At 35.5% G+C, this 13,472-nt stretch overlaps 1 protein-coding gene across 2 annotated transcripts in view; it reads right to left on the reverse strand.

Annotated features, from left to right (window-relative positions):
• The window catches only part of lrp1ba (low density lipoprotein receptor-related protein 1Ba), a 274,722-nt gene that overhangs the window by 43,454 nt on the left and 217,796 nt on the right, over positions 1-13,472 (reverse strand). For both annotated transcript variants that reach the window (XM_077226234.1, XM_077226236.1), the window contains exons 68-75: positions 13,334-13,440; positions 13,093-13,240; positions 10,496-10,605; positions 9,383-9,515; positions 3,712-3,834; positions 1,992-2,114; positions 1,774-1,914; positions 1,523-1,657 (exon numbers count right to left, since the gene is read on the reverse strand). In XM_077226234.1, coding sequence (XP_077082349.1) covers positions 1,523-1,657; positions 1,774-1,914; positions 1,992-2,114; positions 3,712-3,834; positions 9,383-9,515; positions 10,496-10,605; positions 13,093-13,240; positions 13,334-13,440 — 1,020 coding nt within the window. The remainder of the gene's footprint in view (positions 1-1,522; positions 1,658-1,773; positions 1,915-1,991; positions 2,115-3,711; positions 3,835-9,382; positions 9,516-10,495; positions 10,606-13,092; positions 13,241-13,333; positions 13,441-13,472) is intronic.

Raw genomic sequence — 13,472 nt, forward strand, 5'->3', positions numbered from 1 at the left:
CCTTATAATTCTAAGCGAAAAGTGTTTTTTAGAATTAGAAGGTTCTATCTGCGTTTGACCCATTCCAAAAAAACCCATTTACAAATTTGAGAGGATTTTGATATTGTACATTTAGAATACATTTAGGGTCCCTGTTATTTTCATGTTTGAAAGAAACTTGTTCCCCATATAAATTTTCCTATATGTAATGCAAAAACTTTGAAGCTCAATATCTCAAAACTGCTCAGAACGCAGATAGAACCTTATAATTCCAAGGGGACGATATGTAAGGCTTTTATTGTATGATTTATTATATAACAAATTAAGGGTTTTAACTTGTTTAAAACCCAAGTGCAAAAGTCACTACACTTCACTTCTTTGAACCTTAAGAACCTTGTTGACAAAAAGAAAATTGACCCATTATTAATCACTCCAAACTTCAAAATGCTCTGCATACTTCAATATATTGCAGGATCAAAGTGAAAACCTCTTCAGCCAGAGTTACACTGAATGTTGATGTGTACACTGAACTTTGAAATGTTCATGTACCTTCATGTTCATGTATATATATATATATATATATATATATATATATATATATATATATATATATATATATATATATATACACACACACACACACATTACATTTGAGTTATTTATAAAAAATATAATTTAAACATCTAAATACATAAGTAATTAGAATTAAAAAATATTATGTTTTATTTAATATATATATATATATATACAGACATCTGAAATTAGAACTAAAAAGTGTATTTTTTATGTAATTTGATTAATATTAAATATTATTCATTTATGTAATTAATATTATAAAATAACTATATATATATATATATATATATATATATATATATAATTTAAAAATACATAATAAAAAAAATCTTATAAGTATACAATATTTAAATTAAATGAATAAATAAATGAGATTTACTAATAATAAAATTTATTTTTTATTATTATTATAATATAAACATTAATAATAATCATTATTTATTTATTTAAAAATATAAATAATGTAATAGAAATTAAATAACTGAAGTAAATTTGAAAGTTGTGTTGCGTCCCAGTGGTGTCACACTTTAAAAACCCTGCTTTATATCAATAAAGTAATGACGTGGGACTGTATGCGTCCATTCTGAATGAATGACGACAATAAATCCTAATATTCAGAGACATTAAATTGTCTTATGCTTTCTGTACACCTAAAGACTTTGAAAAGATTTAGAAAAGACTTTATAAGATTATCAGCTACCATCTAAAGACTTGGGTTCACAGTTTTTAGTCTCAGACTAAAGACTTGCGATAATATCAAACATGTTTGATATGAAAGACTAGAGAAAGACTGGCATAAATCGGGTCGCCGACTGCAGATTATCACCTCACATTAAACGATCGAGACGACGGGAGCGTGCCGAGAGTCCAGTAAGATTCCTAAAGACTGCCGGTCTTTAGACTGGGACTGTGAAAATCCTTTGGTGTACGCCCGGCATTATTGGTATTTTTTGTACAAATTCTCTACCTTCACATTGCTTGGTCTTCTGGTTCCTCTGAAAGCCGTCTTTGCATTGGCAGATGGAGGGTGTTTTTGTATGGTTGCAGAAAGCGTCGTCTCCGCACAAGTCCGGCCGTCCTCGACATGCACCATCTGCGGAATCTGTAACCCACAAAGGACAAAATGAGACACACTGGAATGGATTTACGGCAACAAACTGAGAAGCACAGAAGCAGAAAATGTGATGGATGGAGGATTATGTAAGGAAGTACACTTACATGCCTTGCAGTCGCGCTCATCCGAACCGCCATCTTCACAATCGTCGAAGAAGTTACACTGCAGCTCGGCAGGGATGCAGCGGTGATTGATACAGGAGAATTCGGACTTTCCACACGGCCTCGGCCTTTTGACCACGAACACTAGAGAAAAGAAAGAAGGAGAGATTGTTTAGAGAAGGAAATAGATGGAAATAGAGGAAGTGAAGTTACCTACGCACCGCAGTCGTCTTCGTCAGAATTGTCGCCGCAGTCATTCGCCCCGTTGCAGATTTGTTCAGTCCGCAGACACACTCTATCATTCCTACAGCGGAACGGCCTGTTTGGGGGACATGGCAACTTTCCTGCGGGGCCGCACACACACGCACAAGCACACGCACACACACACAGTAATCATAACCTCGTTTTCCTCAGAGAAGTGATCTGCTTTTTTTGTGGCTTGTACCATTTCAAATGTTGACAAAGTGTAGGAAAAGTGGGGCAAAAGAGCAATTTTTCAGACAATTTACTGTCAAGTTCTACAGGAAAAACATTTTCAGCAAAAAAAAAAAAAAAAAAGTTGTTTACTACAGTTCAGAAGTATACAGTTTAAGGTTTAATGTGAGTTCAGGATGGTCCAAACATCTGATATTGATTTTCAGCTCAGTTTTTTTTCTAACATATTTTATTTTACGATTCAAGGGTACATCAAGTACACACTTATGATACTGAGCTGACTTACACACCGAAGTAAAAAATAAAATAAATATATATATATATATATATATATATATATATATATATATATATATATATATATATAACAAATTTGTTAGTTTCCCACATTTATTTATTTAAGCGGACAAAACGTAAACGTAAAATATAAATATTTTGTTCAATTTAATTTATTTTAATGACTGAATAAAGTAACGAATGAACAAACTAACTGTTATGTAACTTTAATGGGAAATTAATAGCATGTAGAAATAACAGACCAATAAATGAAAGTAAAAATGTATACATAAATTGATAATATTTAAACAAATGCTAACAATTTACAATAAGGTTCCATTAATAAATGTTACTTAATGGATTAACTAACAATAACTAACAATGAGTAATACATATGTTACAGTATTAATTCATGTTTGTTCCAGTTAGTTAATAAAAATTCAACTCTTAAGTGTTAGTTCAAGGTTTAAATCATCCCTTAAAACTCATTATTTTACGGAAGCATTTGGAGAAAGGTGATATTGGTGGTTGTTAATGAGATGTATCTTATGGTATTCTCTGGTTTTTATTTTAATTGCCAAATACTCTTGTTTGTATTATTGCTTCTTTTATGTGTTTTCTTAATTCTGCTTGTGTAAAGCGCTCTGAGAATTAACTTTTAAAAGCGCTATATAAAATAAAGTTATTATTATTATTATGTTAGCTCAGGTCAATAAAATAATATAATCAGATTTTAAATATGCATGAATAAGAAAATCAACTAAAGTAATAAATGCTTTAGCTCATGTTAACTAATATATTTAATGTTAAAAAATGGAACCTTATTGTAAAGTGTTACCAAATAAATACATAAAAAAATCAAAACAACCAAAGCCAAAGAAACAAAAAATGTAATAATATAAATCAAATAAAACTAAATAAAAAAGTAAGCAAAACTAAATAAGTTAAAAATATCAAAACAAAATACAATACACAAAAATTAACCAAACAAAATGAAAAGAAAACACAAAACAAAACACACATGCCCAAATTAACAAAATAAAAAACAAACATCAAAATAACCAGAATAAATAAGTAAATAAATCAAAATACAAAACGTAATAAAAACAAACAATCAAAACCAAACTGAACAATAAACCAAAACATACACACACAAATAAAAAACAAACAAACACACACGTGAATTCAGTGAGAAATGAATCATACCAAGCTAAATATTCAAAGACATACCACACATGAGTGAATCTTCATCAGAGTTGTCTCCACAGTCATCCTCACCATCACAGAGCCAGACCAGCAGCTTACACAGCGTGTTGTTGCAAACAAACTCGTCTGAGCGGCAAGCCAACGACCCTGCAAACAAAAGCCTTTGACTTGAGGTAGAGGACATATTTGAACAATACAATGAGTGTAAAAATCTGTCTGTATGCTTTTCCCCCGGTTGCTCTGCTACTAGGAGTTCTGGAGAGGGTTCGCCGGGACGGGGTCAGCCTACTTCTAGTAGCCCCGTTCTGGCCGGCCCGAGTATGGTTCGCGGACCTAATATCTCTTTTGGACGGCTCTCCCTTGGAGATTCCGATCAGGAGGGATCTACTCTCTCAGGAGGGCGGTACGATATTTCACCCCTGCCCAGAGTTGTGGAAACTGTGGGCTTGGCCTCTGAGGGGGCCCAGCTCATAGAATCTGGTCTCTCAACTGAGGTTGTTGAGACCATCCTTCACTCCAGAGCTCCGTCCACGAGGAAGTTATATGCCCTGAAGTGGAAACTTCTCACTTCTTGGTGTGCAGAACACCGGCAGGACCCAGTTAACGGCCCAGTGGGTGCAGTGCTGGAGTTTCTGCAGGAGCGTTTCTCTGCAGGGTTATCCCCCTCCACACTAAAGGTGTATGTGGCGGCACTAGCTGCTTTCCATGTCCCTTTCACTGGAGTTTCTCTTGGGAGACACCCACTTATAACTCGCTTCCTTCGTGGCACTTTGAGGCTGAGGCCTGCAGTTCGTACGAGGGTGCCGACTTGGGATTTGGCCATTGTATTAGAGGGCCTTTCTATGGCCCCCTTTGAACCTATTGAGGAAGTTTCTGAGAAATTTCTCACGTATAAAACTCTTTTTCTGCTTGCAATCTCCTCACTTAAGAGAATCGGAGATTTGCAGGCCCTGTTGGTTGCACCCTCGTGCCTGGAGTTTTCGCCTGGTATGGTTAAGGCTTTTCTATACCCTAGACCAGGTTATGTCCCTAAGGTCCCTACTAATGCTGTTAGACCTACAGTGCTGCAGGCTTTCTATCCTCCTCCTTTTGTGTCATCAGATCAGGAGAAACTTAACCGTCTCTGCCCGGTTAGGGCGTTAGACGCTTACGTCCACAGAGCTGCCCTGTGGAGGAAATCAGAACAGTTATTTGTGTGCTTTGGGCCACCCAGGAAAGGATGTCCCGCGTCTAAACAGAGAATGAGCAAGTGGGTGGTTGAGGCCATCTCACTTGCTTATGAGTCGGCTGGTCAGCCTTCACCTTTGGCTGTACGAGCCCACTCTACTAGGAGTATGGCTGCTTCTAAAGCATTGTTGTCAGGAGTATCGCTAAGTGATGTTTGTGATGCGGCTGGGTGGTCCTCACCGCATACATTTGTTAAGTTCTATGAATTGGACTTAACTTCCACTCCTGGGGCGCAGGTGCTCTCGTCCTCTGTGCGCTAGTTCCCACATGACGGTCATTTGCTCCTATGGCGACGTGGGTATTGGCGTTCCCACAGCTTGACGCAGCTCGAGTTCTCTTGAAAGGGAACATGACGCTGCGTCGTTTTGCCATACTCCCAGCATGCCCGTTAGCGCTTCCTTCAGGCCTATCAGAAGCTGTCGCGCTTGTGTTTTGGGGGTGCTTTATAGTTTCCTGGTTGATGACGTCACCCGCCTATGACGTTCCGTCTCTCCATTGGACTGATTCCATACGTGCTTCACGACGCACACACGCAGAGGCGTTCCCACAGCTTGACGCAGCGTCTCGTTCCCTATCAGGGAACTAGGGTTACATACGTAACCGAGACGTTTTCATGCTATGTTCATTTTATATAAGATATATAATAATTTTCACTTCAAAGAACTGAGATTTGTGCCCATAATGCTTTCGAAAAAAGTAATGGGACACCTTTTCAGGGAAAGTTTATCTATTTATATACTTGTAAAAGCATTTGAACCGCTTCTTATCAGCAACCTTGCACATTGCCTCACAATGACAATTCGTTGAGCATTTTGATGGTTTTAAAATAAATATGAATTGAATCTACAATTAAATATTTAAATGAATGGGGTTCACATGTAATTTTTACAAGGTGAATTTATGCCGAGAAATTTGTTTAGCTTGTATGGCAGGAGTTTGTGCATTCATATAGATTTCTATAAGATGCCAAACCATTCAATCTGTTTGTAAAGCAAACATCTAAAAGCAATTTTATTTTTTTTAATAAATAAACCCCAGCTGGCATTGAGACGCTTTTAATCATCAGCAGCTGAAAAGGCACTTTGACTTCGCTTTCCAACAAGCAACAAAACATTCTATAAACCCTGATGATGAAATTTATGGAGCCCATTTAGTTCCTCGGGTACAGTGAAGCACAAGCATTATGGAGACTGTCAAAGCAGAAGCATTAACCAGGAGGAAAAAAGAGTGATTGTATCCTATAAAATGACCTGAGATCAGTTTTTGTGGTGTTTAAAGACCTAAGTTTGGATGTCAGCTCAGAGAGCATGTTTTATACCAGCTTAAAGAGCCTGACAGACTAAGAGTGTTTCTTTTTTTTGAAAATACATCCTGCTTTTCTCACCCTGATCCCTCTTTCTTTGTCATCAGCTCTGACCCGGAGAGGTTTCTAGTAGGTGTTTGACAGAAATGGACATTAATATCACAGAGTGTCCCTGAATAAAACACGACGCTGGACCAAAGCAGGACGCAAGGGTGCAAATGCAAAAGTCTCACAAACGAGTGCACTTAAAGCTAAAGTTAAATTGGAAGTGCACATAAAAACTTGAATGATGGAAAAAAAAAATATATAAAAAAATTATACACACACACACACACACACACACACACACACACACACACACACACACACACACACACACACACACACACACACACACACACACACACACACACACACACACACACATATATATAAATACAGTATATTTAGTAAAATATAGTATATATAGTATTTCGGCTAAATAAACAAATTATTTATTTTTTTTTTTAATGAATGAATTACTAAAAAAATAAATCAAAGAAAATATAATATAATAAAACGGTCCTTTATATCGGCTTTTCTCATTTTATACCCTACAAAGTAAATAATCATGGATGGATGGATGGATAAACTGAACGCCCAAATAATCAAATGAATGAATCCAAAAAATTAAATGGAATTGTCCTTTACTTTTCAATTATGCCCAACACAATGAAAAGAACGAACAATGAAAAGAGTAAAAGACTTTCGCCAAAAAACTAGACCAATAAACTTATAAATAAATAAACTAATAAATGAATAAGTAAACTAACAAATAAATAAAATATAAATACATATTTTAAAGAAAAATAAATTATAATAAAATTGTCTTTTACTTCACCCGTCTCATTGTATGTCCTTTACAACTTAATCATATAATATAATTTGTTTGTAATGTTTTGTTTTATTTAACTTTGTATAAAATAAGTAGAGCAGAGACCAAATGAATGGAGACACTAAACCAAAGCCCATTTTTAGTAAATGTATGTTTATTTAATGCTCAATTAAGTTTCATTTAATCTAATTTAAGTAAGTAAATCTATGAATTAAGTGCAACAGGGAGCAAGAGAAAAACAAAGGAACTTTCCAGATCTACTCGAGCGTTAAAAGCAAACCGGCATCGGTGTCGAGACTGTGTAACTCAGAAAAGATCAGAAGTCAATACACATCCATTGACTCAGGGCCGTCTGAAAGAAACACAAACTACAAAGAGATATTTTTATGAAATTTCATAGAACCACAAAGATGTTCAGGAGACTGAAAACGGCAAATAAATAAACATGGCGTTTAGAAGCAGGACTTTATCTTTGATGCACACACTTCTAAAGAGCCGCAGGTGCGTGACGGCTGTCGTTGTCTTCACAACAATATCAACAACCGCAATTTTTCAAAACACTGAAATTAGGCCTTTCATGTACTCGCTTGTCAGATATCAAGTGGCTACACGGAACCTTTCATCCTGCCCAATTTTCCCAAATATTGGGGAAATGACTTCTCTCATGAGGCTGGGGATTTTTTTCTTTCCCGTGCTGTGCTGCACACGGCTCGGCTGATCCGCCGTAATGTAGTCTTGAGATGAGGGACCGGGAATCATGCTTTCCAAAATCCCTCTAGTGTGTCATGAGTTGAAACTGATATGTGAAGGCATCGGGATAAATACGTCAGTCAGTCACATGTCTGTCAATGTGGCTTGTTCGGCTGATGTAACAGTTACATTTAGTTTACTTACTATTTATGTAAATTTTATTTCATTTTATTTGTTTAGTAAATTGTAATCACTTTATTTAGGAATGTCACAGTGAATGATTGAGGGAATGAATTAATTCCTTAGGTTTCATTTGTACCAATTTATTTTGATGCTTATGTGTGGTACTCCATCAAATGTGTGCTAAAGTTACCAAAGGAATAAGGATACAGAATAAACTTTAGTTATAGCTGTGTACATCTATCAATCAATCAATCAATCAACCAATCACATTTTTTATATTTAATTGCTTTACACTATTTATTCTAATAAGAAAATATGTAAATTAATGTTTAGTTAAAACTGTACACAAAAATAATTTGAAAAATCATTATTATTATAAATAGTGATATTTGTTATTTTTATACATTTTAAATAAATTATATTATTTACTATAACATAATTTGAAAATTAATTCTTTGTTAATTTATAATTATATAATGATTAAATTTTTTTATTGTGTTATATAAATGTATATGTATTTATTAAATAATTAACTAGCTGAAAGGTTAGTTATAACTGAGCACTAAAAATAATTTGTAAAATTATTATTATTACCATAAATAATTATATTTATTATTTTATTTTATATAATTTATTGTTATGTATTCAACAATCAGCTAATTGATGATGATAAATGATGATGCAGATGATTTTTATAATTAGAAATAATGATATTTATAATTTTAATTATATCATATAAATGATTTTTAATAAATGCTTTACAAGCTGAAATGTTTGTTATAACTGTGTGCAATATATATATTTTAATTATTATTAAAATAATTAATAATAATCATCATTAGGTTCCACACAATTAATTTAAGTTTGTACAACAAGACTAAAACAAGTCCATTCACACAAATAATATTTGTTGTAGTGGAAACTTAACTGAAGCAAATAAACACATAAATAAAAAACTTCCTGTTATATACTAGCTAATAACATGTTAAATATAACTTACTGAACATTACAAAACTAATACGTTTTTCCCTTCACTCAAAAATACATAAAATAGCAATTAAAGGTGCTCTAAGCGGTGATGGGGGACATCACTTCTTGTTGACGTTTAAAGTATTGTCAAACAAAACGGAGGCTAGCTAGACCCTCCCTCCTCCTCATCCGCGCACTAACCCCCCAAACCCTTCTTGTCTGTTATTGGCTGGAACAGTTTGTTGTGTTTCGTGGTGCGGGTTAGCCCAGTTTGTTTTTGTTGCCGTTTATGTGGGACCACATTTTTTTACAGTGTGTTCAGGGGACAGGCAGCTAGCGGATAGTGAGGAGGTGAGGAGATTTAAGTTCAACATTTACATTCTTGATCCGGTGCAAAGCATCCTGGGAGCTGGAAATGCAGCACCCAGTATCAGATTATGGAGCGTTACCCTGGTCACAGTTGTCCTCGTCACTTTGATCCAGGCAGTCGAAGACCCTGTCGCACCTCCAGCGAGCGGGAACACAGTGTGCTCGATTACGACACAGGAACTCGTCCTCCTTACACTCCAGAATGCAGTCCACCTGCTCACACACACACACACAGACTTTTTTCAAAGGCACAGCTCGACTATTTCAATAACGCAACTGAATGATTGGCTGAATTAAAAGGCGCGTCCTCTTTAGCAATGACCTTTGATCTTTTCCTACAGATGAAATTGCTTTTTATATATAATGCATGGAAGAAATGCGGCCTTGGCTCTCTAGGGGCCTCTGAAAAAGAGGTCTGTTTTAATGGTCCTTATTAGGACAGGCAAACTCGGTTGAACTGTTGACACTGCATTATGAGTAAGGGTGTAATTAAACCAAAGTCCCTTGAGAAAAGAGGCCGTAGTCTTGAGGAAGCAGTCTGGAATCACCAAGAAACAACGGAGCAATGCTGTGCAACATTGCATCATAGTTAAAGGGATACTTCATCCACAAATAAGCCTTTTGTTATCATTTGAATTAATCCCAAGCAACTTTTAGATTTTTTTTTAGAACTTAATAGTTTTGGACCCCATTGACTTCCATTGCATTCATGAAAACCACTGACAATGTCTCATATTTATTGTTTTAGTAAAAACCAAGCCATACAAGCTTACTTTTTTAATAATAATAATAATTATGATATTTATTACAATTATTTGTTTTATAGAGATTATTATAATTATGATATAATTAAATATATAGAATTATAGAATACATATATAGAAATATATATGTATAATATATAATGAAATATACTTATACAATTATAATAAATATAATTATTATTATGTAGAAAAAAATTTAATAACTTTAAGATTGATGATTAAGATTTAATGTTTTAATTAATTAGCAGAAAGGTTCGTTTGAACTGTGTGCGCACCAAAATAATATGACTTTTCAAATCTAAAAAATCTATAAAATCTATTCAATTAATTTAAGTTTGTACAACGAGACTTGGACCCCATTGACTTCCACTATATTGACCAACACAGCTGAACCAGTCTGTGAAGATTCAGTGTATGTACCACACTGACCTCATCAGATCCGTCCGAACAGTCGTTTTGTCCATCACAGCGTTGGCTAGCCGTCACGCAGCCCCCTTCAACACACACATACTCGTTCTGACCACATGACGTAGGCCGAGCTGCATAGAAACACAAAATACAGACTCATATTCAAACCACAAAAAAATCTCCTATCAAAGAATCCTCTCAAATCCATGCTTTCTATAATAAGACATGTCAATCTATAATAAGACATGTCCTGGGACAATAAGTTCCTTGAAAGCTTCTGTATCGCACACGTGACGGCATAGTCTGAAATGAACTGAGCTGCAGATTCGGTCAGTAAGAGGTTGTGAGAGATTTCTGGCTGCACTTTTTTAAGTGTTTTTTCAGCAGCATTAATATTAATCGGAGGGTAAAATTCCCCTGACTTGCCTTGAGTCGCAGGGAAAGAGCAAAAAAAAAGGGGAGGGAGTGTGAGAGCTTTCTGAATGCATCTCCAGTGGTCCTTACGATCAGAATAATTCACTGTGCGGTTGCAGGCGTGGATGTACTCAGGTACCCTGTGCACAGCACACAGCGCTCAAATATTCAAGACAAGGGCCAAGAAAGAGTGGAGGGAGACCTCAACTTAAAAAAAAAAAGAAGAGAGAAACACTTCAAGTCTCTTGGGGTTAAAATAACAGATGAAGTTGAGGTTTGGAAAATGCATAATTCTGAGTTCTTGAGTATTCTTGACTTCTTTAGCTTTAGATGGAAGTTTTATAATAAATTAATGAATTAAAAAAGGAATATACACACACACACACACACACACACACACACACACACACAGTGGTGGGGTAACATTACAAGTAACGCGACTTCATAATCTAATCTTCGAAACACTAATCATTACTTTTTAAAGGAACGAGTAAAGTAACGCATTTTGTTTTGCACAACAACATATTTGAGTTACTTTTTTAAATAAATAACGTAAGTTACTTTTTCCCTCTGCTGTAGAGGCGTGAATTTGCATTTCCTTTAGCCTGAGGCTTATTCATTCCACTTTTGGTGTCAAAGGGCTTTTACATTTGCCAAAAATATAACTTTTTTTGTTCTTAAAAAACAAACAAGCAAGCTCAGCCCAGGTGAGAAAATAAAGCAAAAGTAACGTAACTCAACACTATATATATATCTATATATCTATACCTATATATATATATATATATATATATATATATTAGGAGTGTAACGATACCCTCATGTCACGATTCGATACATATCACGATACTGAACTCACGATACAAAATTATTGCGATACTCCAAGACATATGATAAAAGGTTAACAAAAAATTAACTGTTCCTAAATTTGATGTTACATTGGGGTGTAAATGAATAGGCTTGGACTTGGTGCTGGAAACCCAAAGCACAGGACAATTATAGAGACACCAGAATAAAATTATTCATGATTCTGAAGCTGAAAAAAAAGAATTATTTTAGACTAATATTCTTGCACTCTTTTACTGACTAGTTATATTTAAAATAATGTATAGGCCACTTTTTACTTTTTCAGGACCCACAAATATTCCCCCATCGCATTATTATACATTATATTCAACATTATTTATAGTACTTTAATGTAGTACTGACAGTAAAACTTTGAAAAGGTGATTTTTTGGGGGGGAACTATCTACAATACATATTGTCACTATCCGCGATACGTATTGTTGCATTTTTGTATTGCGATATATTGTAACACGATATATTGTTACACCCCTAATATATATATATATATATATATATATATATATATATATATATATACAGTAGTCAACATTTGACTCATGAATTTTGTTACACATGAATTTTGAACAATACCCGTTCTTGTCTTAGGACAACTTTGATGAACTTTTTTTGATCCACTTCAAATTTTGACTACTGTATATATAGCTCAACATGTCTGGAGGCTGTGGTTCTGTCTTAAATAGATCTCATTTTGACTTGAAAGCACTGGGGAGGAGCGTAGCTGGCTATTGATACCATGGAGGATGTGAATATTAAAAAATTCATCTCGAGTAAGTGGATTTGCCATCTGTTCCTCAAGAAGACATGAAAAGGGAGATGAGAGGAAGATATTTTGCCTTTTATTTTAGCAGTGAAAGCGGTACAGGTTCTGTAGATGTTCTGGTTGCAATTAAAAAAAAACAAAAAAACATACATACTTCTTTATAGCAACCTCTCATAAAATATAAACTGGCCCGGAGTATTAGCAGGTGTACGGTACTTACACTAAGTGTTCTTAAGCAGCAGTTTTAGACTCAAAGGACTGAAGATGAGGGCGGAACAAGCCGTTCCCTGGGATGAAAATCCTAGCGTGACATTTAAATGTGGTTCGCTAACAGCGGATGTGGGGTCATTTTGCTGTTTAAGCGGTAGAGGCTTAGCGGTTATAAATGAAGGTAGCGTCACAGGGTTTGAGGTCGTGCAGAGATTCCCCGTCTCTATTGTGTAGTTGGAGGCCTGTGATTCCCTTTGGATAAAAGATGTCCTCTCGGTGACATGTGATTATAGGAACTCTCTGGGACCAGCTTTGATGGGTTCTGGATCCGTTTGCATTATTTAAAGAGCGTGTGAAAGCAGCTAACCTGTCATTGCGGTGTTGGCAGGGCTACAGTTGGCCTCGTCCTCCCCGGTTTTGCAGTCTTCCTGTCCATCACAGAGCCATTTGACTGAGATACAGAGATGATTCAGGCACTGGAACTGTTCCTCTGAGCAGTGGCTCTCACAGCCTCTCTGAAAACACATGTGCAGGGTGTCAGCACTTTAACAGGAATGAAATTAACCATTTGTGTTAATGGTGTGATTGACGAATGTGGTTCTTGAAACCTCGTCAGAGTTATCGGTGCAGTCGAAGTCGCCGTCGCATCGGAAGCGTGAGGAGATGCACTCTCCGTTGGCGCAGATGAAATTTTTCGAGTTACATGTTACTGGCTCTAAAAAGAGAAAGAGAGAAAGATATAATTGG

The sequence above is a fragment of the Siphateles boraxobius genome, unplaced genomic scaffold (assembly GCF_051911475.1).
Source record: "Siphateles boraxobius isolate OS27281-9 unplaced genomic scaffold, OSU_SipBor_1 13, whole genome shotgun sequence".
In the NCBI taxonomy this organism is placed as follows: Eukaryota; Metazoa; Chordata; class Actinopteri; order Cypriniformes; family Leuciscidae; genus Siphateles; species Siphateles boraxobius.